The sequence below is a fragment of the Aphis gossypii genome, chromosome 2, assembly GCF_020184175.1.
Source record: "Aphis gossypii isolate Hap1 chromosome 2, ASM2018417v2, whole genome shotgun sequence".
Taxonomy (NCBI): Eukaryota; Metazoa; Arthropoda; class Insecta; order Hemiptera; family Aphididae; genus Aphis; species Aphis gossypii.
The window spans coordinates 30916823-30944672 of record NC_065531.1 but is presented as its reverse complement, the minus strand read 5'-3'; the positions used below and the strand labels follow the sequence as shown (position 1 = coordinate 30944672).

Genomic DNA, 27850 nt, shown 5'->3' with positions numbered 1-27850 from the left:
ATGAGACGCAGAGCACAGATGAGACACGTCATAGTGTCATACTATAAATATATGTATATACACTGCAGATTATATTATATAGGTAAACTACGACACGACACATCGTCGACATGTGTGACGAAAGAGACCGCGCATAAATGTTTAACGTGACTGAGATTATCACCTCCACCACCGACAACTGTAACGTATAATATTATGAGTTATACTCACACTGGTAACCTTATCAATGCTAGTACCTATATATATATATATTATATTGGACAACATTTTTACTTTAGATATTGTAACAAATACAGTTATTACGGTATTGTGTATGAATATCTCTCTCTATAATACATAGGTATTGGCATTAGTATATCACACCTAAGGTCTTATACGAAGTAAATATAGTAAAATAATATAATGTATTCCGATGGAGTTGTGGTAAAAATCAATTAATAAGGTAATATAATATTTATCACATCCACTTCTCTCTACCTTCTATCTTTTATTGCACGTAAATAATAATAATTAAATGCTGAAAACATTATTCATTATGATCAAAACTCAACTGTGGTAAAACTAAAATAATCACCCTATATTAGAAATTAGAATTCCACTAATTATTGACCATTAAATTCAGTATCAAATAGAAGTCGCAAATGTCTACACAGTTTGTTTTTTTATCGTAAATTATTAAATTCTGGTTGATAAATAATAATAATAATAAATAATTTTCAGAACAACACTAAGAATGATTAAATCTAAATTTTAAGTTATCCTCTTCCTACCTAAAGCAGCCATTGATATCGATTGTTGGACAAAGACTGGTTTAAGTAGTAGAAATATTATAAAAATAAATAAGTGCGGCATTTCTAGATCTAAAATCTCCCTATTTTTGTCGTCATTCGCATATAAAGGTTATTTTTTGTTAACAATGTATAATACGTCACACGAAACAACGGTATTTGTATAATCTGCAGCAGTATGTAAACTTAGATGGCTTAAAAACGTAATCCCACCGTGATTAAATAGAACAAAACTCGTATTATGTCACGAATTCGTGTGCTTACCTGTATAATATATACATAACAATACAACCCACTGGGTAGTGTACGTGTATCGACAATCGACATTTGTGTAAATTTATCTACACACTACTTATGAATACATACATAATATAATTATAAAAGTTCTCCGTGCTAATTGGAGTCCCAGAGCCACATCCTCCTATATCGTACCGGAGCGATTGTCATAGTTACTTCGCATTTAGTTTAGAAACTACATAATGAACGTCAGATTCAACTTTCAAATGCTGGAAAAGTCAAACCCAGAAAACTCATTATATACAAAGATATACATCAGAAATTCCGATGATTGTAAGACGTATTTTAATATTATGCAATTATTCATAATAACTTAAACAATGTCTGTAATAATGGTTTAATATACGAAGGATAATTCATCAAAGAGTTATTTAACCTTACTTACATCACTCAAAAAAAAAAATAGTTTTTATATGTCCTACGTACTCTGTAAAAATAACATGTGATTAATATCCGTAGTCAATAACAAGTTAACTAAAGTGTATCGTGATAATATTATTATATTTGAACATTGTTATTACAGGTTTATATTTTGTTATAATTGACAAATGTCTATACTCTATAATTCTACGAGATTATAAAATAATGTAATTATTAAAACGCTATTAAATCAGAGGATTTAAAACAATAACTATTTATGTTTTATTTTTATTAAACCTTTAAAAGTAGGTAACTATGAAATACTGTTTAATGAATATACTGATTATATTTTAAAAACAACAAAAGCATATTTTTTAACGTTAAGTTGATTCACGTACCATTCTCTTTAGTTAAAATTAATTATCGTTTAAACATTTAAAATATAAGTCCTAACCCGGTAAAATTGTTCATTATAATTATAACTTTGATGCATTTTGTTTTGTATATAAATTAACAACTATAAGGGTATTTTGAAATAAAATATGGCAACTCATTAATAATAATGTTATATATAATGATGTACCGTTTACACGTCACATTACACTGTACGACCAACGGAGGTGTTTAAACTTTAAACGCGTTAAATACCTTTTTGCATTGTTTTCTCTTAGAAAAATAATACTAGGATTACATAAATAAAAGTTTAACTTATTTTGATATAATTGTTATGGTGGTGTTAAACTATTAATGTTGTCGTTAAAAATAATTACCCAACATTGAACGCACAATAAAATCATTAGCTGTCTAACAGTTGCCACTATTTATTTCTATGTCTAATAATATTGTATAAAATAATGAACATAATATTCCTTATTATAAAACATATTTTAAAATAAACTATTTAATAACTAACAATCGGAAATTGTATGGTATCAGCAACTTATTTTTAATATTCTGACATTTTATAACTGTATTAGATATTGGATATTTCCAGTTGCAGTGGTTAATTGAATTGCTATATGATTATTATTTTTGAATAATATTTGTATAAAAGTGAAAATTACGTGTATAGTGTATATATAATAAAATGTATTATGGAACACACACGCATATATATATATATATGTGTGTGTGTGTGTGTGTGTGTGTAATACAGTGAATACAGTGATCCGATTGGTTGGGCTGGTTTTCGGGGATGTTTAAAAAATTACGAGCTCGATCGATTTTTGAGTCTTTTGTGATAAAGAGATGTGTGTATGTGTACATGATTACGATGGGATGGTGGAGTGACAAGGTTTAAAAGAGAATCAAATGACTATCATGATGTCTGAGTCTGATGACGAATAGGTGAGGAAAGGCGCACGTGGATTGTCATAGGATGGCAGGTGAAGGAAGACTGGTAGACGAAAAACCTGGTCGCGTATTTAACGAGCCTAACCCGGTGTTTGCACGAGGCGGGTAAAGAAAATATATCGAAACAATAATATAAAAATATAAATAATTTGCATACCTAACAAGCTGCGGCGTCAGTGGTGGTAAGCAGTATTCGTATAGCGGTAATGGAAGGGTGAGCAGGAGAGGATACGAACGATGAAGGATTGGTGCTAATTTATTAAACTTATTTTTAACGTCTGCATTCGTTGAATATTAATGTTACTCCAAATCCCGACCACGGTTCTGCAGACAACAGCCGGGTTAAAGAGCCTTTTGTAGAAAAAATAAATGAAATCGATTTTTCTTACAATTTTTCGTATATAGAGCACCGTTGTTTCGAACATGGTCGTAAGTCACTGCAGCAGTATTAATAACGAATATATTTGGTTTTATATCTTGTAAAAATATTATATTATAAAAATAGATTTGTTGGAAAACGCGTGACTGGTTTTCATCTCCGTGTATGACAACGCGTTGGAATGCCATTGAATATAATATATTACGTACAATTCATACGTATAGAGCTATTATATTATTATGCTGCAATTTGTTCTCGTTTACGGTATATGTCTGCAAAAGGGAAAACTTATATGTAAGACGATTTTCATATAAGCGTAATTTGCATGTTCTTCATAAATTGTCTTCAAACTCTAAAGGTACTTACTGTTTTAGGTACACGTAAATTATAATTTATATAATATTTGAGACTTTATTGTGTACGCGTATAGTGGCTATGTTAGACAGTGTTATTCTTCTGTGTGATATATGAAAACGACCTGTTACATGCGTAAACTGCTCGTTTGGCACGTGCGCCAGTTTCTTCGGCGGGGTGCAACGTGCATGTGCGCACACATAATAATAATATAATACAGATTAACGATGACGATGATAATAATAATAATAATAGTAATAACAACAACAGTGCTTAATGATAATAGTATAAATGTTTTTCATCGCGGTTGCCGCCATTGTCGGTTTCTCACATGACGGCACTTGGGTGCAATAATAATATTATATAGTCGTGAATTTCGTTTTTCGGGGGGGGCGCTAACCGTCCGGAAACAATAAAAACGAATCAGTTTCAACGTTCACATTGATTACGCGAAAGAAACGAGGAGGGATGTGAGCGTGCATGCATTTCGTTTTTATTATTATTATTATTATTATTTCTGTTACTTTAGTGAATGTATATAACATAGTGACAATATCATTATACTTAAACGTATATACGACGATTATATGTATCTGTCTATACAACAGTGTTTAGTGTTTGTAGATATATATAATACATGTCGCGTGCTCGCTTACACGTGATTATAATATTATAATACTCTTCTAAAATAATATACGGGTATTACATAAGGAGTAGGTACAAAAAGGTGAAACGGCAATCGATAAAATATTTGCAATCGAATTTCATGCGTTACTTTCGATGTATATAGCACACGTCTTTCTCTCCCACAGACAGTTTACACTTATGACTTTCGCACTTTGCCATAGGTATTTACTATACGCCTCGAAGACGACGTTAATAATGACGGTATAGTATAATCTGTGTATATTATATAATATATATTGTGTAATATTGTTTGTTTTTCAATTGGCGCGTTTAATCCTCGCTTTTATACGCATTATTACTATTATTATTATTATTTTACGAAACGGTGCGCATTTTGCCGATCGTGGGCTTAACACCAACAATATCTCGTCATCGTCTTCTTTATAGTCTTCTTCATAATGATGTGTGGTATACATAGATCGTTAATGCTAAGACACGTGATGAGTTTGTGTATATATACATCCGTACATAAAATAATATAATAATAATAATTTATATATTCTGAACGTTATATACAGAGCGACAGAGTGTACTTAATACGCACACACGTACATATAGTATACACTCGTATGATTAGAGTTGTTGAGTATTAACGTTACTGCTCTGTATGCGTGGTTTAATTTATTCGCCAAAGGATTTCTTCACTTTATTATTTTGTATAAATGTACGCGTTCAATGCTGATGCCGAAACACTTCGGGCGTATCACACGCACAACACACAGAAATATATACATATATACCTACCTATATATGCATATATTGCTATTCATAAATTATTTTGATAGCCAAAACGTCATTATTACTTTTGCACGCCAACATTTGTTTGTCAAATAATATTATGTTAACACGTTTTATGTGCCCCCATTAATTTGCACGAGTCGTAGATATTGCAGCGATATGCGAATATTCACATAAATAATAATATAATAATATATACGTATCATGTAAAATATTACCTATATAATAATTATAATAGACAACCGATTATTATAGTTGTTACTGGAGTTTCTTTATAGGTGATATTATGGCGAGGAAAGGTGGAATCTGTCAGGTGTTGCAATAGAACCTCACAACTCACTGAAAACCGTTTCTAAGTTTATTTTAATAATAATTGTATGTACACTAAACATAGCTAGGGAATATTATTTCACAATCGAATATTGTACTTACTGCACGTGTCAGTGACTTAAATTTATGTTTCAAAAAATAATTTTTATTGTAAAAATACAACTAATCAATCTATATGTACCAAAAATATTAGGTGCGTGTAATATAAAGCCATTGTGGTTATTTTCAATCAACATGTTTTCATGATACGGTCATAATTAATTTCAACTCACATCACTGTCTTCTATTTGAAATTATGATGCTTTGTTGCGGACATACTCGTTATTGTCAATGTAAAAATCTCTAATGAACTGCGATATGTCATACGATTTAAATACCATACGCACATTAAGCCTGTTAATTCATTTCAATAGATTTTTTTTAAACCCTAACTGTTTATAAAGTTAGATAATTAATGTACAGAGTACACCCAAGTATTTTAATCCGTGATTAAATTAATAGCCTCTTGTAACTGTAATTCATCGTGGTACATTTTAACTGGAACATACACAATAGGAACCCGCAAAAGTACCTTCTATTTCGCCATCCATCCATCTGAAAACTCCAATTTTCCTAAATCCATAAAAGTATTGTTTTATTTTGCAGAAAAATTAAAGTGTATACAAAATAAAAAAAAACCTATCGCTACACCGTTTTTAACGCTCTAAACGAATAATGTGTGTAAATTTAATATCGATAAAGATATTACAATCTTGGGATATAATGACTACCTATATATTATATTATCGTGGTATATATATTAAAGTATATAGACTATAGGCACCATATATTTTATATATGGTGCGTGTGTTTGATTCTCAGATTATAAAAAATAAAACTAGCACGGTACGCATTTTTCATGTTATTAAAAAAAAAAAAAAAAAACTATTCTTCAGTTACCTACTCTAATCCCGTAAGCGTAATAATATAATGCGTACATACAATGTTTTCAAAATCCGTTTATAAAAGCTCCATATTGGACACGTAAAAGTGGCAGTCTATTAATAATAACTATAACGATTTATTGTAGCGTGCTTAAGGCCCGTAAAATCCTTAAAAGGTTTGATCAACCTCGGTGGTCTCGCGTGCATCCGATAGTTTGTATTTCGAGTGCCGCGCACACAATTGTGTATACCTAACAGTATGAACGCAAAGATACCTATATTGCCTCACAGTATAAAAATAATAATAATAATAACAACAATAGTATAATACGTTTCGCAGCCCTTTCGCTCATTCGCTCCGACTATGGTCTATAAACCGCACTCATACTTTGCAGCTTCGTATAAACATCGCACCGGTGCTGTACGTTACATTATATAATATACGAGTAGATAGATATACCGTTGTCACGCGCTGCTAATCTCTTTACGGCACTACTATTATACAATACTATATTATACACTACCGCAGATAGATACAGCTGCAGTTTATATATAATGATGGTGGAGTGTAATAAAACAACAATATATAATGATCTCTCGGTGCTAATACGGTGCGCACTAAATGTAGTGAACGCCACGCAGTGCCGGCAGAGGGTTGGCGTGGGGCAAAGCCCGTCATTTACCGACATCGTATATATATATATTTTATAGATAGGTATAACAATAATTGTTGTAGTCTTACGGTCGGGCGGGCGGTGGTTGTCAAAACTTTCTCTCCTCGGTGCGCGCCCAGTCAAATCCTGTTTTCTCTCGTTCGGTTTCGACAAAGGATGGCTCGCTGCAAATACGACTGCGATTGCGATCCACACTACCACCACCGCTGTCGATGCCACGATGACGACGAAACACTAAAACCGAGACCACAAAGTTATTTCGCGTCCGCAAACTATTCGCCGGCGGCTTTCTCTATCTCCCTCGGGAGAAGTATGGGGGTGCGAAGCAAGGGTTGACTTCGACTGGGTGGCAATTAAGTTTTTCCGCGTACTGTAGGCGCACCAAAGTATATACACACACTCACACAATCGTATTATAACACCGTATGCATATATACACATATATACAATATGGTGCACAAATAGTTTTACTGTTTTCGTACGAGTCACGGCTCAAGAAAAAGGGTCGTAATTAGACTTAGAGACTCACTCTATACCACTCGTATACATATTATTATGTTAACGTCATTTAATGTAAGGAAAGTTGTGCACGGCGCGTGTGTCTCTCGGTGACGGTGAATTATAGCTGTGTGGCGTTGGCGACGGGTAGGTGAAATTAGACAGGAATAACGCGTTATTTGTCGCGTGCCAAACACGACTTCTACTATGAAAACGACGACGACGATGAAACGCACGGGCGTTGCATATTTCAAACAGCCCGCCGACGACGATTATTTATCACGAAGAACGTTTAATTTCGCGCGTATTAGCTCCCCCTCGTCGCACAAGTCGGTCACCACCCTAAGTATAAAACGCGAATAACCAACTGCGATAAAAATGAAATCCACTGCTGTAATAATATTGAAATTTAAAATTGTGAACACAACCATTAGGTAAATTTTTATCTGAAAAAAGCCCACATACCTATATATCTTATTTGGAATTGAAAATGTATAATATTTTAGTACAATAGTATGTGCTTAATATGTGTGTTACTGTTTATTTTATTATCAATCAATATTTACAAATCGATAAAAGTGAACGTGGCTGTATTTTTATTGTGCATAAAAATTATACATTAAAAAAAAAAAACATGTAAATGAGATGATAACATTCCTAACTGACGTTTTTTACATCTTGATACCAGGAAGTTCAATACAAACATTGCCTTTTTTTAGTCCCGAATGAAATTATTCGATAATTATATTTTTCAACACCAATTTTATGCAACAAAATTTAGTGAAATTTAATCTCATCCTAACCGTAAGGATATATATTATTGTAGTTTGAAATTTGTTTTCATGTATATGTACACTATTGAATAATTTTTAATATCGGATTTGAATTTTGTTCGTTTTAATAAAAAATAAGTAGTTTCATTCATCTTTATTTTAATTTGATCGCTCTTATCATGGAAAATAAACTTTCAAAACAATATGTCGAATAACATTAAGAGTTTAAAATGAGACAATTTTTTCAAAATACAAAGATGTTTAGAAGTGAATTCTAAACTTTCAAAATGATTTAATTATTAATTCATTTATATAAAAAAAATAATATTTTGTTGTTTTATTAAATGAAACATTTAGCGATGAAATAAAAATATATTCGAGTGATGTTATAATATAACCAAGGTGATACTACATTGTGCATGACATTGGCTCATCTCCTCTGGTATACGGGTATAGGTACCAATTATAATAATCATATCATGTTCCTTATATGATTTTTAACAAAAAAAAATTGTATAATCTTTATAAAATTAACAGTTTTTAAAAAGTTGTAAATTAATTTAATAATATGTCTTTAAAACAGTTATGAGAATATTATTATATTTACTGAGCTTATATAACACGCGATATAATAAATTGAAATATAGAAAACATTTTTTCATAGGACTAAAGAAATATTAAATTGATGATATAAACGTTTTATTTTATTTTTCTATTGTGGATAGGTGGACTGGTAATACTACAATTGACTCATCTATTCATAAATTATCACTGATATTTTTCTCTGTCTTTTAACATCTCTGTTTTATTCCTGTCTAAACTGTGACTAAATTGAATCGAAGAATTAAATATAAACTATGAACATCTCAAAAGGAATATGGTGAATTTGGGATTTATCTAGTTAAAAATAATATTTTAATTAAAATTTACTTTAAAGCTTTATATAATATATTATAAAATGTCAAGTAGTGATGATTGCCACACTGTAGGTTTTTATTTGTATTCATTATTCTAATGAATATTTAGTGTTACGTAAATGAGGTATTTTATTTTTCCTCAATACTCTGTTTTGTATAAAAACTTTTAAATGTAAGTAACAAAACAACTTTTACTTAATGGTTAGTATAATAATAATATGAAAAATGAAAATGAAACTAAAAAAATTATTCAATAAACTTCAAAACAGTTATTATAAATGAAAAATTAGAAAATTTTAATATTAATTACATAAAAATTGTTTTTATTGATTTTATATTTAAAAAAAATATTTTTATTAAGTGTATTTAAAAAACATAGTCTACGCGGTTAGTATTAAAAAAATTGACCCACGTATAAAAACATAAATAAAAATTTTAAGTTATATTTTATATCTTTACAATTTATAAAAATAATATTTAACAAACGTAGAGTTATGTTAACTATTTGTTAAAACAATAATATATCTATCAAATTGTATGTTATAAGTATTTATTAAATTATTAAGGGAATAAACAATCGTTTTGATTTTGAGACAATTTTCATAAATAGATATAAATATATATAGATAAAAATGATTAAATAATAACAATATGTATTACAATATTGTATCGGAAATCGGAATGAACAATGACTTTCTGTCAATCATGTCTAAAATGTTTTACATCGATCATTTATTTATTTAATTATTTTTGTACTGTTCAGTATTTAAATGTTTTAACAAAACGTTAGGGTATTAGTATAATACTTAGATTAGATTTTAGTTTTATTGCTTATAATTTCTTTTTAATTATCTCTAAACGTAGGGATTTTATTGATATACTATTATAACATAATATTTATAGTACTATACATACATTTTTATTTTCTCATCTTTATATTCAGGCAATAATTATAAATAACATTTAATTACAATATAATATTGCACTTTCATAACATAATATTTATCTTAAAAGTAATCTTAAATGTATAAAGTTATTGTACTGAATTATCTAGAAATTGTTTTTCTTTCAAACTTTCTAACAAATATTTCATCAAAATGTATATAATCAAGTTATCTGATTGCATTTTATAAATTTGAGTTTGATTTTAATCAGCTCAGTACAACTATATTATGATCGTAAATAGTTTGCACTCGTATTTTCTAAGCCATTCTACATTTCAGGGTTGATATTATTGTATTTATATAAATTGGGAAAGTTTGAATTAGTTGGTTATACATTTATTTATTTTAGCTCTTTCATAACATAGTCTTATTCACAGTGAAAATAAAAATATTATAATCCTTTATACTTAATATCAAAACTATATGATATAATTAATAGATAAACCACATGATTTACACCCTTTGTTACACAAAAAAAAATAATGTTATTTTGACCATTATTGTAAAATTTAAAACATCGTTGTCTAAAAATAATGGCCATGATGAATTGTGGTGAAATATAAAAATTATACATATTATAATATATTATATACATTTCCATGTCCATTTGTTCGAAGTTTAGTAACGAATACAAAGATGATTGCTGTACAAAAATTATAATAGGCACGAAGTAGACAACGTGAACCATTATATTTGTGTACTCTTTTATGTTTTTGACTTTTGTGAAAGAAAAATCTAAGAGCAAAGAGTCAAGTTAAAGAAATGTATTTTTAAGGAAACTATTCTAAGAGATTTCTATTATAGTGCTTTTGAATTAAAAATGCTAACTATACGCGGTATTACGTAGACATAAGGTATAATATGTACATAAGATTTATAGATTATTTAATATATATTAATGTATACTACGTACGTACAATTCGACTTATCTATATATTTTTTAAATATTTAAATAGTCGTAATATATTTCCATTGAAATTGAAAAATCTCTTTAAAAAATATAAAGTACAGCTGTACACGACACAATATAATACAGTTTATAGTTTATTATTATTTTTTATAACACTATTGATATTTTTAAAAATTGATGTAGAAACACGTTGTATAATAAATTAAATTGATTACATTAAGAATATTTTAGATACAGAACATTAGAATGAATGTGTTGGTTTTAAAATGATGTGTGTGTGTTTTTTTATTGTTTTTAACATTCCATATCCACCCATGAAATAATTATTTCTCCTAAAATAATTAAAAAAAAATTGTAATATTTAAAATAAGGTTGTTCAAGTGAATAACAATCTGCTGTATAGTAGGTCACTATAATGGATGAATTAAATTTGAATCCAATGATAGGTATCATTGTATACAAAAAACGATTCTGAACACAAATGATTTGTCAGCCTAGGATATATTTTCCAGCGGGTGGTGAAAAAGGTGGTTTATGTTTTAATGACCTGAATACTCCAAAATGTAAGTTCTTTTATAATTAGTGTAAGCCTAACTTATGGAAAATCTTATATTCAATTTTTTAACTATTTGTTACTTATAACAAATGTTTTATAAGTTTTAACTACGAAGTAATTTTCAAATATTTATAATTTTGACGAATTTTTTTAAAATTTGAACTTCAAAAGTAAAAAATTGAATTCTTATAATGTTTTAATCAAAATAAGAATAACTCATAAGAAACCTTGTATTGAATTATCAAGTTTTTATGGACACCCAAAATGTTTTTATCTACACTTCAAAAATGAAAAATACTTAGAAAAATCGAAAATTTCAGTTGTCTATAACTAGCTTAAAATATCCTAAATATTTTGAAAATTTAACTGTATATAGATAACGTTAATATAAACATTTGGTGAACATTTTAAGTATTTATTATGATTAGTTTTTGAGTTACAACTATAAAAAAGGTGTGTATATATATTAAATATGAATTTTTTGATATAATAATATTTTAATTATACGTTTGTTATATTTTTATATATAATTTGGATAGTAATATTTTATTAGATGCGCTTTTGTCAATGTAAACTAAATAACGAAAATTTAATCAAATTAAAAACAAATAGAGTACCTACACGAAGAACATATTTTAAGTGGTTCATTTCTATGGTTTGATTTCATTATCTTATTGATATCTATTATACCTCTATCGTCATAATTATTTGATTCCAGTATTAGGTACACAGTTTTGTATTATTTTTCTACTCGCATACATTTATTAGCGATTATTATAGCCCTTTTTTATTTAATGGTATTTAATCATATAATAAGAATAATAACTCATAAGTCCTTGTACATTATACACAATATATAAATTATATATCTTTAGAATTTTATTTTTTATTGATTTTGATGGCCAGTCACTTGGTAGTTATATGTATATTTAATCGGCATCAAAGAATATATCTTCTCGTTGCTTTTTTTATGTTTCATTTCTCACAGTCGGATAGTATATAATTGACATGCACAACTTATTCATATTTTACTGCGTTTAATATGTCTCATTTTAGCCGAAACACTCGATCCAACAGTAAGTGCTTGTCGCTGTCGCATTTTAATAATAACGGTAACATTTAACGTACCATTATATTATGATGTCGATTAATGCTTATAAAATATAGAAGCAGGTACAAGGAGTAGGTTACCGTGTAAGTACACGTGTACTTCTACATATACGAATTGTTTGAAAAGTGTTTGAATTCGTTTGTATTGATTTTTTCATGAACGATTTACAATCTGTGTATTATACACATACTATTACAATAATATTTCAGCGCGTAATATACTTACATTTTATCAACAGTTAACTTTTGTGTTAGTATGTAAATATTTTTGATAAAATAAAAATTGTTCTGAATACAATTTGTTTTGGCAGAAACAGCAGGTAGCACTTCAAAACCTTTTAAACAGCTTTGGTATCTATCTAGGTCTTATATTATATAGACAAAAATTATAAATATATTTCAGATGGCTTATTTATAAGTCTATGCATTTATAAAATTAAATATAAATAAATACAAACAATAACTTTTCATATTATAATTTATATTTTATCTAATGATATTTTAGTATAGTATTTAGTGCTATTTCAGTTAGTATAATTGAATCAAACGTAATGTTATATTGAAGTGGAGCTAACAGATTTACGGAAAAAAATGTTTTTTTGAATGCAATCAAAAATAATTTTTAAAAGTTAAATAATGTTATTGTTAGCATTTAAATATAAAATCTTTGAAAAATTATAGTAAATTATATTTATGACTTCATAGCTGTTGAGATTTTATTTTAATATATTAAAACACATTTATTATAATAATCTCTAGATAAGTATATATTATGATAAATGATTGGGTTCTTTTGATAAATATTTATATTTATAAACACTGAAGCACAAATAATAACGTATTGATCCTTGGTATTAAAAAATATAACCATTTGGAACCATATTTACTGTATTTTATGGATATATTTTTGTATTTATTAAAAGATTTAAAAATTTACATAGCTTTAATTTTTGTAAATTTAAATGAAATATAATATAAAATAAATAACTTTTTTAGTATTTTTGAGTGTTGTAGAACGAATTGTAATGCATTTTTAGAGAACAATAGTTATAAAAAGTATTTGATTTTAATAATACAGTTTTTTTGGTTACTTGATAAAATTACTACATCAAAACAAATATACGTAGGTAGTAGGTATTAAGGTACATATTATTTTAACACATGTTTATGTGTCCGTATAAATCATTTAATAAAGCATTATAAAACATTAAACCTTAAAGTATAATAAATTATTTATTTTTAATGATATGAATAATTTTAATAACTTAAATTTAAATTTCAAAAAAAAAAATGCTTAATAATTTATTTATAATAAAGATACTCATGTATATTTAAATATAGTATAATTTTTGATAAAAAAAAAAAGAAATTATGTATAAACTTACTAAATAAGCCAAAAAGGTATGCTATTGTATTTTTAATGCAAAATATATAGGCATCAATGTATCATAATTCTGACATGTATTGGTTGTAGTGAACATTTTATAAAAAAAAATAATAGTTATTATAACCATTACGTTATAGAAACTATAATATTATCTTTAGTTTATTTTTTCATAAGTTGTTCTTTTTTAAAATAAATAGAAGTGTAATAAGTAGTCAGTTTTGTTTCAATAATATAAAACCAAAAAATAATGATCATTTAAATATTTATAAATAAAAAAGACTTGTCTTAAGACTGAAGTTACAGCTTTAATATAATTATGGAATTTAAGAAAACGAAATATTATTTATACTAGTATAATATATAACCTAAATAAGATATTTATCTCTAGGGAGGCACTATAATCAAAAGTCATTGAAATCATCAGGAAATATAAATAAGAATGATATGATGCGTCTCTATTGAAATTAATGTTTTTTTTCCAAGTCAACTATAAAATATATTAATTTTCATACTTTATTTAATTTTTCGAGAAACATTAAAAATATGATCCCCTATAGGCTGTTCTTAATATGCCATCTTTTGTTATTTATTTATATATTCTTTATTTTTAAGTTTTGTTTGCACAATATTAAAAAGCAGACCAGATATAAAGCTATGCTTAGATAAGTATGTAATAGTCTTGTTTTGTTCTTCTAAGTAGAATCCAATGTAAAACAATATTGTATTTATATAATTAAAAAACATTATAAGCCTAAGTGCTTATAAATTATTTATTCTTTATGGAGATAATTTTATTAAATGTTCATGTATATTGAAATTAAATGTACATTAATTAATTTTTTCTTTTCTTTCTCAATTTTCCAATGTTGTGAAATCATTTATAATAAGAGTATTGCGATTCGTCATCAACAGTTGGAAACTGAATGTACTGTGATAATCAATCTCATTATAATATGTATCCATGTTTATTTTTAATATTTAAAGAAAGGTCGAATACGAATTTGTGGTTTTCATCGTAAACAATATTTTTAATGTCGAAGGGTCACCTTGGCGTCGCCGTCTGAGATAGTATATTGTTAATAATTTACTGGGGATCGAATATTATGATAGAGAAAAGAGGTTACGAGGAATGGATGCAGAAGTCTGGACAGGTAATATGTTCTGGTCGATGTTGGTAATAATTCTTGAATGGTTAAAGTTCAGTTATACCCTCACCCCTAACTATTGTCGACCATACACAATGTTTGACGTCTACACGAAACGAAAAACGATAAAGCAGCAACAGACGGATTTTTAGGTCATTCGTATACAAGGGTTCAAAATATGGAATGTAAATCAAAGCCAAAAGAAATATTTTTTTCTGTCTAGTGTTCCACTTCAGCAAAGGCCCTGTGGTGTTTGGTTTTAGAATTCCTACGCTTTACCGTACAATTTTATCGGCAAAGCGTTTGAATTGTAAAACCAAACCCCAGTATGAACATCACGCAAATTTATGGAACCACGTCAACCCCATCGATGAAAACGTTCCTTCCATTAAAAGTTTAATGGTAACTAAATTTTATTTATGTAAAGTAAAGAATTATATTAGTCAATATTTTAAATATTTAATAAAAGTGTATATACTATAAATATTATAATAATTCACTTTTATGCCGTTTTAGTTATAATAATAATAATATAAAACAAATGATGTAGTTATTATTAAGTGCGTACATTATATAAGTACTTTTTTTTTCCAATGAATTTTAATGTTTGATTAAATTTATTATAATAATTAGGTAAATTAATTAATATTTATATTTTAAAATAAAAATTTCACTTAATTATAATTTTTAATTTTCTTGTTATAATATTAAACTAGTATTAATAGTATTATATTTTGTATAGATATATTTATGTATTCAAACAACTATTTTATTAAATATTAATGATTGATAATAAGTGTTGCAATAGCTGATTATTATAACAATTGTAATACTTGATTAGATAATAAAGTACAGTTATTTTAACGTAAATTAAGTTATTAGACATTTTAGTGTTGTAATAAGCATAACTAATATGAAAATAATTATTATAAATCCATGATGATTATTCAATTGTTGACTGAGTAGGTAGAGATATAATAATTCACGTTTATTTAAATTGTAATTAGAAATATTAGAATGACCATAATATAAATCAAATTATTGTATCCTGATCATATTTATATCACATTAAATGACTGAATGTATTATGTAGATTTTACCATGCATATATTATTATTATATATTTGTATATTATTTTTAATTTAATATCATAATTTCAATTAGCCACATATGTTGCTATTTTGTATTATTTATAGAATATGTACTCACTAATTTGCTTTACGTGTTTTTTTCTAAAGGCTGAGAGAGCTAAATATTTATTAAGGGTCATAAAATTTACAATTTATTGGTATTTATGAGGCGTGGTGACATGATAGATTATAATATTATTACAATATAATATAGAATTGCTTAATTTTTTTTTTTTTTTTAGATGAATACTATTTTAGGTATTAATGTTTGATGTTTGAATTAATATTGAACTTTGCCAGAAAATTATATTTCAAAATATTCAAAGGGTCGTGATGTATAGATGTTAGGTTAGGTTAGGTTAAGTTTGAGGCAGTCTTATTTTATCTGTATGAAGTCTTTATATTCAAATATTAAAAAATCATTGATATAAAACTAATTCTTTATGGAATTTGGTCAAGTTCTTGTACCTATTAAAAACTCGTCAGCTTCGACTACCAATAATATGTATTTTAAATTAAAATGATTATCTTTTTTTGGTCTAGTATATCCTCGTGTTTGAATGTTTGGTTTGATTAATAACACAATTTCATATTATTAAATATATTTTTCCCCTTGAATGTTAGGTTTGATATAGTTATATAACTATACCGCAGGTTAAAATTAATTATTAACACCCATGACGATCATTAATTTAGCTTTAATTCATAGATTTCCAACATTATGTGATATTGTTATCTATACATAATTCCGAAAGATTAAGAAGCATGTACGATATTTGTATATTTTGTTGTTTTTATTTGACGAATTCTATTAATTGTCATTTAACACTTTTTATCGCGTAATATAATATTTATTAATATTATATCTAATAATATTTTATCGGGTAGCACTATTATAGTACAGCAATATATAGCAAATAAATATTTTTTGTTTAAGTAATAAGTATTGTATTATAATTTATTAGTATGTTACCTGCCCATATACAATATTCATTAATGACGTGTCCCTGGGCAATAGAAATAAAACATATAGGTAATTCAATTTCATAGGTAAAAAAATACTAGAAAACGATAGAATACTGTTCTGTCTTCTAAAATTGTACAGTTGCTTATAAAATATATTTATATGTATCGTAAAAATGGGGTAAGGACGTTTCGTTGAAGTAAATAACAATTCTAGTAAAAATCTACGATAAACACATAATAAAAAATAAAATGTTTGTAGTTAAATTGCATTTGTTAACCAGTCAGTGTAACGATATCAGGCGAAAGCCATTGAATAAACAATGATGACTTCTATGTGAATACGAAATAGAGCATAGTAACATACATATAGTCATGAATTTAAAAAAATAAAAAATAGTATACTGTGCTTTACCTATTTTTCATATGCGAGGAATACGGTTAAACTGATCTAGAAGTTCGAAGGAATAAAAAGTCCAGATCAAAAAGCAACTTGACGAAAAAAGGTTAGAGGTTATGGATTTTTTGGTATTATACACAGGCGTATATAAAGCTCGTTTCTCCTTCTCCTTCTCCTTCTAACTAGCAAATGGAATTTGAGATTCATTTCATATAGAAGTGTACCTATACCTATGTGTGAGTAGTAAAAATATACTCTTATGTGCGTGTGTATATAATGAGAGCGTTTGAAATAGGAGGTGGACTTCACGCGTAGCTATATATCGCTGAAAGAGAGCGCGATTTGTCTTGGTTGCCACAACATCCTTCTGGCAAGACCAATTTGGAACTGTCTATCCTTCTCTCTACACACATATACACACACTGTAAAATAGATGGGAGAGAGAGGTGGGTCAGTATAATATAATGTTCTGCCACCGCATTCAATCCTCTTCTAAAGCTTTTGACCTGCCGCCGCTGTCATCTATATATAGGTCTAAGTCTTTTAGGGCGCGTAAGCTTCGTCCATATACCAAACACAAGGGGACAAAACCCCTTCAACGTGTACATCTCGATCCCATATACGACCATACAGTTCTATAAGGCCTATTTTTGTGGACCACACCGAAATCCAATAAAGGCGCAACAAATAGACAGGAAGATAACAGATTGTTTCGATATAGGATATACCTACGTACGTGTGTTGATGTATTTTATTTTATTCGTCGTCGAGTTTATTATTTATTTTTTCCATTTAAACGTCAGTATTCTAACAAAGAGAAACGTATATACCTACTAGTTGTATATATTAGAATTAAATTTCTGGTACTTTGTTTTTAAATTAAACAATACGATCTTGATCGTATGGTAACGGTCTCCTAAATATTTCTGAACACTGTAAAAACACTACGGTAGTGTGTTTTTTTTTTATTAGAATTAATATTGTTTGAATAATTATTTTTCAGCGTTTGAGATAAAATTTGTAATTTAGTTTTGGACATTCTTTGAGTTTAGCTGTGTGAACACTCCCACATAAGGGGTACTTGGCTCGACTGCTTTTGTTTATCTATAATGATTTAAAAGTTTATTTCCCTCTTAATTATCTGAAAAAATAGCATAATTTTAGAAACTTGAAGTTAATTTTTCAAGTTTAGATATAAGTTTAAATCACAACTGGATCACATTAATGCATAATTTCAACACTTATTTTTCAGGTTATTTATAAAATATAATCTGTAAAAAATTCGAGTGATTCTGTTTATGAAAATATTATTGTTAGCAGCATGAGTGATTATTTTTATATTTTTGGGCTATGGTACACATTTTAAAATTTAAATGGACCTTTTAACTAGTCCTTAACTATTTTGAGACAATAATTTACCAAAAATACTAGTTGATAGCGTGTGCAATGTGCATCGTGGGATAGCAAAATATCAATTAATTATTCGAATCACGGTTAATCTATTACTAGGGTAGTAGAATATCTATTCTACCGGGGTTTAGAGAAATTTATTGTATACACATTACTTCATTAGTAATACTACAAATATTATAATATCAATTTCTTAAAAAATAAATAGCTTGTTATAGCAGGAGCTAGGACATATTATATTATTATCGTCTATAAGTTCTAATTTTAAATTTTTTTCATACAACCAACTTAACGTTTCAATCAGAAATTATAATGATTCATAATAATATATTATAGCTAAATACGACTTGTATGCAATGTTACTTTTTTTATTTAACCATACACTAAATTAAAATTAATTTCCTTGCCATGTATGGTGTTATTATAGTCTTTAATACGATTCAAATACACTACAGGAAAACATGTATTAAATAGGTACATTCAGTACACTTATGTTAATAAATGAAATAATACTTCTTACAGTTTCCTTGACTTTACCAATCTAGAACTGTTATTTATTAATTATCAGAATTATTGTAAATTTATCAAATCAGATTATTATTGATATTGTGTGTGAAATTAAGTACATAATTTATTTGAGTTTTTTTTCATCGTAACCATATTATGCATTATGTAATAATTATGTGTATAAATATATTTATTAACTCACACTTTATATTATTATTTTGGGTATTGGTAATAATTTTATGTTGTCATTATACTATTTATCTTACAGCTTTTTGTATTTGATGTTTAAAATTATCGTTTAAGAATGAAACATTATGCACTCTATTTTCTCCATTTTAATTTGTAATACGAAATAAGACTTTAACAAAGTGTATAATTTATTTCATCGTTTTTCTATTATATAATATACATTGTTATGAATTGTATATTTAATATTTATGTGACACGTCGCCATTGTTATTTACTACAGATACTATAATACATGAACTAAATAGGTTTTTTAGAGCAAATAATATATTATAGGTATTACCTACGCTGAATAATTACTATAATTTATTGGTTGAATTAAATTCTCAATTATTTTATTATCATAGTATTATGATAATAATATAATGTACTTATATGTATACAATAACGTACGCAGACAATGACATTTAAAAAAACATATTGGATTTTTCAATATAGCGTACAACATTATGAATATTTTATTGTTTTAGAACAATATTTAATTTATTTAAACCATGCGTGTTGCATTTTTCTTCCCGTTCATAGTTCTATATTTTATATGCTTATTGTAGATTTCCTTCGGGTTTTATGGTTTTTTTCTCGTTTCACTAATATTTTAAGAATGCCTGGGAAACAGGTATTCATAAATTATTCATAAACTATTTTCGTGTACCTATACAAATATAAATCCTCGTTTTTCTCTTTGAATACGGAATATTATTCACGCTTTTTGCAAACGTTAGGACACAATTTCTTTCTTTAACAACCTCAGGAATTCGTTTTATCAGAAATGTATAAGCAAAATTTCAATAACACCTTTTGTTTCAATACCATTATTGCTACTTTTTTTCGACATTTTTCATCAATATAATATATGATTGTAATAGTATTGATATATGTGTAAGGTAATATATAATATTCGTATGACTTATTCGTATTTATGTTATGTTTCAGAAGCTGACTACACGCTGGACGATTCGTATTGGAATCAGGAGAGTCCTGTCGGTGAGTAGTTAAAAATGATATCACCATTGTTATATTTTGTATTTAACCTAGTTATTTTTCTTCTTCGTTCCGCTGTTTCGTTGTTTTAATAAATTACAAATTTTTATTACGACAATTATTACAATAATAATAATAATAAAATACAAATTTATTCTACGCGTCTCTTGTCTGTAATGATGATGTATATATATATATTTTTTTTTTACCCACGTCGACCCATTTACTCCCTGTTGCTAATAATTTATGAATTCAAATTACTCCCCCTTCTGTTGCTATTAATTTATTTCATTCGTATGTGTCCCGTGTACAAACAAACATAACACTCATTTATCTATTCTGTATTGCGGACGATCTATGTGTTAAAAACGTATTAAACACGCAGTAAATTTATTAAAACGGGACAAGTATGACTTGCAATTAGTGGTTTTTGTAGGGTTATTCAACGGACGGCATAATAAATGGACGACATAACGATATTTTTGGTAGCTTTCGAAATTAACCAAACTTGGTTTCACAAACCCGTTTTCCTAAAAAATGTTTCTCTTGTTATATTATATGGTCGATAGAAATATTATTATCATGCTTCCCTAGAGCCCGAAGTTAATGGGAACTAAATTTGATTTTAAACCTTAGGGTCTTAAAATGTTTAGTGTTCTGTAAAGTGTAAATACAGTTTCTCACTCTGCAACATCTATACTTTACTCTTTTTTTTTTTTTTTATTAAATGTTTATTATAACGATATGATTCACAAAAAATTATATAACGTACACTTATATAAGATATATAGGTACATATTATATAAATTATTTACAAAATTTTAAATTTTTAAATACTTACTTTGCTGATTTGTTTAAAAAATTTGAATTACAGTAAATAAAGTTTTTAATTGAATAATTGCTACTGGTTACAGTATTTATAAAACAAAGTGTATTCTACACATTTTAAATCACCTTTTCATATGTTTAAATAATTATTTAAGGTGTTGGTTATTAAGTTATTAATGTCGGTTAAAAATCAAATAAATAAGTAGTTATTTATAGTTCCATGCGTTGATCATTTATATTTGATTACAAACTTAAGTTCAAATATTAGTTGACCGAGGCTTCTGACTATTCATAAATCGGGATAACAGTGTAACTACCGATAGTGTTAGTATGTGTATTTTGAATGAATTAACTAGGTAGGTACAAGAAAATTGTTGCTTGTTGTGTACGTGTTTCGTATGTGGTGTATATATACTTCTATAATGTGGGTGTGGGCCATATAAAACTTTTCAGCTGATCAAAACGTAGAAACGTGCGTTGGTTTTATAATTCGAACCAATTGGATATGTGTACTGATAAGGATTTTGATTCCGAAAGACGACATCAAAAGAAAGATCGCATGTGCAAAGAACTCTTAATTAAATTTTCACAAGATAACAAGAGGTGTAGTATGGCTTAATTTAGAGCACTCAGCTTTTGAAAGTTCTTAAAACTAGTAGTGACTTTATTTGATACGTAATATAATTCTGTTACAATTGACGTACATTTGGACGAATCTTCAACTGACACAATAATTTTTCTTCAGTGGTCTTAAAAATGAAAGTTATATAGTTAAAAAAAATAATGATGATAATTAAAATCATATTAGTTATGATTTATTTAAATTAATATTATTCTTCTAGTGGAATATATTAGCAACTATTTAGGAACTTAGATTTTATAATTTTGCAAAGTAGAAACGGTTTTAATGTATGGTACATGAAAGTTTTTTAGTGTGCATTAGTTCGCTTAGTATTTGATTATAGGTCATTTGTTTAGAACCCTTGTTAGTTTGGGAAAATTTACTAGTTACTTGTTAGTAAGTGAACAAATGCATCGTGATATTTCCATCGAATTTTAGCTTTTAGATTGGGTAAACTATAACTTAATACTTAAACTAAATACTGTGTTGAACTATTAAATTCAATTTAAGCCTTTGGATTTTCTAAAAATAAATATAAAATATGTTTAACTAATTTAATTCAAATTCAAATACTAAATTACATTTAAAATATTTAAAATTTTTAATAAAAACTATTTTTTTTTTTTAAATCTAGTTTAAAAATTTTTAGTTAGTTATTTTTGATGTGAGTTAAAAATGTGTAATATTACTTAATAATTATTTTTCATTATCTTGAATATACAATATACATATTAAAATTTATCTTAATTTCATTTTAATGACTTGACTATTTGTTCTACATAAATATATATTATTATATTTAAATATTTATGATTTATTTTGCATAGGATTATATTTTTATGTTTAAAATATTATTACATTTTTAATAATTTTAAATAATATCCATTATTTATTTTTAGCGTAATATTTAAAATAAAATTTGTCTTTTTTTCTATACCTTGTATTGAAACTTCAAACAAAATATAAATGTTTATTATGTTTTGAAATTCAAAGATTTGTTTAGTAGCTCAGTGCAATAATTATTATATTTATTAAAAAATAATTTTTACATTTCGTATTGTGTAATTATTTTAAATCTTCTATTAGAATTCAGAAATTATATTGTATATTAATATCAAGTTTTCTTTGAATATAATATGTTCTTTGTAGACATTTAATAATGAAGTAGTCAATAAAGTTTATTTGTTCGACTTCTATATTACTATATATTTTATTTGAAAATTTAAATTAGAAAAAAAAAATGTAAAACAATGAAACAATGTTTGTAGATTTCCTGATAAACGAGCTGTGTGGTTGTAAATCAATAACGGAAGAATATAATAAAATAAAACATACTGGCGATAATGCTGTTGGTGATGGTGGGGTTGGATATCCTTTGATATTTCAACAAGACAGTTTTGCCTTATCAATAATAACGCACGTGTTTGTGGTGTTGGAAGTAAAGAAAAAGTGGCGGCCTATTGCCAAAGATCTTAGATAAGATTTACAAGACTGAGCGGTGTTTGTAGTTTGTAGTTTTACATGAGGTCAGGAGACCGAAGAGCTCTCGACCCTGCAAAGCAGAAAGGAATTGTGTTATAACGAAATTATACCCTTTCGTTCGACCTGGCGACAGCCATACATACACTCGTGACGTTTTCAACAATACACAGGGTGTGCGTAGAGTGTGCACAATAGAGAAAAAAAAGTAAAGAACATAAAGAAAACGATACTTAGCCTCCGGACTCGGGTAACACTCGACTTTTAAGACAATGGGCAGTTGAGGGCCACGGAACGAAATTGTATATAACCACCGGAGGGCTCTCTTTCTATGTCAATTGGTAAGGGAAGAGTATGAGCAGGGTGGTGGTGACCTATTATTGTTATATATTATTATTATGGGTCACATCCACACTGTTGTTGCTTTACATATACATATGTGGTATCCTACATTCCTGTGAATGGGCGTGAGCTGAGCAGTATGCTACAGAAGAGAGAACAACATTTTCAACGAGTATATGATTATAGTTCTAGTCGCTCATAAATCTGATATTTTTGTTAGAGTTGTAAAGAAAAAATTTAGAGTAACCCAAAATGATTTATAATGACCAAAGCTATTGTATTTGTTAGATTTCTCTAAAATATAATTATTATTACTATGACGTTTCAAAATCAACTACTTAATAACAAATTACTTGAAACTAATTTATTTATTTATTTATTTATTTATTCACAAAAAAATATAATTATTGATTTTCAGTTAATTGAAAGTGTTGAATAAAATTATAAAATTTAAATTCAGTTTAAAAACATTTTTAAAACTTATAATATATCAAAAAAATAAAATTTACAAGTAATAAAAAAATAAGTATAGTTGTTCAAATTTTAAAAATATTACGTTATTAAAAATAGCTGTGTATAGTGATTCTAGTATAAAATTTCTTCTAAAAATGTTATTATAACAATCTTATAATGATTGTTTATGTTTAGATATATTTTATTAATTCATGATTAATAATCATATAATATATATAATATATTCGATTTAAAATATAATATTGAATATACTAATGAGATTAAAAATAAAATTAAAATAAATAAAATATCATTAAAAATATTTTAAGCCTTTCAAAATATTAATAATTTAATATAAGGTTATACATTTTAGAAATGTCTTAAAAAATCTGCTTAGCTATTTCTTGAGAATAAAATTTCTGACATTTGACACCTATAATGAAGTATTTGAAAATAATATCTGATTTAATATCTAATATCTATATAAATTTAAAAAATTGTATTTTTGAAATTTAGGAATTCGAATTTAATTTTTTATTTAGTTTACAGAAAAACTTGCTCTAACATCAAAACTAGAGGAGTTTATTGGTTGAAAACTGAGTATGAAATTAGTGTGGTTAAAGTTTCTATGAAAAAAAGAAAAACTTTCGATGAAATCAGAATAATTTTTTGAACCTCAAATACAGCTGCTGATGTTATTAATGTGTTAAATTTATGGTTTGAAAGGAAAATATTTATGTTTGAGAAAACTTTATCGATAAATATTTTGAAATAAACGAGTTTTAAATACTGAATTTGGCATGCCGACTAATGTATCAGCGCAGTGAAATAATATCACTCCAATATTATAATTACCTGCTTCTCTTTATTTATAATAATTGCGTATATTATATCGTATTTTGAATAAATCAAGTATACTATAGAGTTAATCAATTATATTCAATTTCAAATTTCTTGTAACTATCGGAATAATTCATAAATATTATAATTAAAACATATTTCAACATTATAATTAACAGAAGTTAATTTTAATCTATACCTACATGCAATTTTAAATTTAAAAAATATATTTCACTTGTGTTTTTAAATAAAATCAATTATTTTAGTATCGATGAGCATATTATAAGCTATTTATATGGATATATTTTTGTTTCATTTCTAAGGGTTAGCATATTAAGGACAAAAAAAAATCCAGATAAAGACTGGATGTCGAGGCCTCGTAGAAATAACATGGTCCGTTGTGGTAATTAATTTGAAAGCAATAATAAATCATAGTATTCTGAACACGTTTTTGAACTTCTATGTGAGTTCAACTCACTGACATTTCATCGTATCTTTCGACAGTAGTGTATAGTTTTTGTTGAGCTCACAAAAATTAAATTAAATAAAAGAAAATTTACCCATAGTATCATTTATATTAGATTTATAAACTAAAAACATCCCGTACAAATACTACAAAAGAAAATCGTGATATAATAGAACACTTAGATATGTATACATATTCTAATTACCTGCAGCATAATTTATTTAAAAATAATTTTAAACATTTTTAAATAAATTAAATAAGTATGTGCAATACTTTAAAACTAAAAGTAGAGTGTTTTTTGATTTATTAAATATAATAAAAATAATAATATTATATTATAACATAAATTAGTATAATTTTTTCCATGTACGATCGTTATCTGTGTGATTCTGAGAATTTAAGTCAAAACTATTTATGGATTTTCGTATTTGCACAGACATTTATATAGTTTCAAACATAAATGTGTGATATTAATCATAATTATTTTATTAATTAATTGGTATATAAATATATTTAATACAGGCATGCAATATATAAAATACACATTTACTTACTGTATTTACATGAAAGATATTAATTAATTATTTTACTAATCTGGTTACACATCCAATATTTTTCTCGAAAGGAATCGATAAAGTTAATTGAAATCGCATATACATAAGAAAAGTAATTCAATTTTTCCCCTTAAATTTCTTGCTTCAAAACTTTGGGTAAGGTCCAAAAACGTCTGTGATTTATGTACATGAAACCCTATGCTCTTGATAGTTAAGTAGAATAACTATAGTAGAATTTAAAACCAATTTTCAGAGAAAAGTTCATGTGAAATCAAAGAAATGTTTGACTAAGAATATATATTTTATTTTTCCTACTTATTAAGTTAAATTAAATAAGTTGAAAAACATTTAGCAGCTATAATAATATTATTATACGATAAATTAGTTAGAAACAACTTTTCTCCGCAGGTAATTTTTCCTTAGGAACAAATTACGAGAAAAATTACCTCGCAGAAGTGTGAATATATATGTATATATAAATTATTATCATCTGAAATTCAATTTGCATTTGTATATGGTATAATAAAATAGAAAACCATAACTTAATTTTTTTGCTTACCTATACAATGTAATTTGTACCCTTATAATTCTAAACCCTTTAAATGAATATGAAAATACAGTAAAAACTTATGGGTCACTTAGTTTTTTGATACTATCTCTATAGAATGTTGTACTCAAAATGTGACACTTGGGTAGGTTTTTAATGTATCCTAAACCACTTCTAGATAGTTTTTACTAAATATAAATAAGTATACACAAATACCAATATAAAGAATCAATAAATATTTTATATAGTATTTACATCTAATTTACTATCTTACTTCTCTATAGTTAGTTTAATTTTAATATATTCATAATTATTCATAAAAAAGGATTATTGAACAATAATCAAACACAAGATACACGATAGATATGCGTGAGAATATTAAATTAAAGTCGGATACCTAATTCTATTATTTTTTTTTTATGATTTATATTTTATTTATGCAAATAAAAGAGCTAGAGCCTTTATCTCGTCTAAACAAGTATATCAAGCCTAGCTTATGATTTCTCTCTTAAACGTATTCTTCTTTTGGTTGTAAATTATAAATCATCTTATATTATACAAATGACGATACGCATACTGCATGATAAATATAAGTATTGTTTTTGAATAGATTTTGAATATTGTTTCAATGAACAGTAAAATTGAGTTCTCAAGTTCGTGCCCCGGAAAAGATTTGTTTTTTCTATTTGTTTGTTTTCAGAGTTTTCGCATAAAATATGAAAAAGCACCCAGCCAATTTTCTCAAGCGATATTTATATCAAAATAAACAACGTTATCCATCTTCTACAAAAAGTATGCATTTCTATTACAATCCATTCCTATGTATTTTAAAATACCCCTCTCCCACGAAATTTAACGAACTAGTAGTAAAATTATTATATTCATTTTTTATTATTGAACTATATCAGCTATTTTAAACATATTGTTATATTAGTTTTAATAAGTACAAAAATTCGCAT

General features: G+C 26.7%; 2 protein-coding genes across 4 annotated transcripts in view; one reads left to right on the top strand and one right to left on the bottom strand.

The window, feature by feature from the left end:
- Positions 1-20487, bottom strand: part of LOC114127329 (ABC transporter F family member 4-like) — a 220455-nt gene extending 199968 nt beyond the window's left edge. Inside the window, exon 1 of the mRNA XM_050201389.1 lies at positions 20484-20487. The gene's annotated coding sequence lies outside the window, so the exon portion shown is untranslated. The remainder of the gene's footprint in view (positions 1-20483) is intronic.
- Positions 1-27850, top strand: part of LOC114127383 (disintegrin and metalloproteinase domain-containing protein 11) — a 228533-nt gene that overhangs the window by 114397 nt on the left and 86286 nt on the right. For all 3 annotated transcript variants that reach the window (XM_027991606.2, XM_027991607.2, XM_027991608.2), the window contains exon 2: positions 20713-20763. In XM_027991606.2, coding sequence (XP_027847407.2) covers positions 20713-20763 — 51 coding nt within the window. The remainder of the gene's footprint in view (positions 1-20712; positions 20764-27850) is intronic.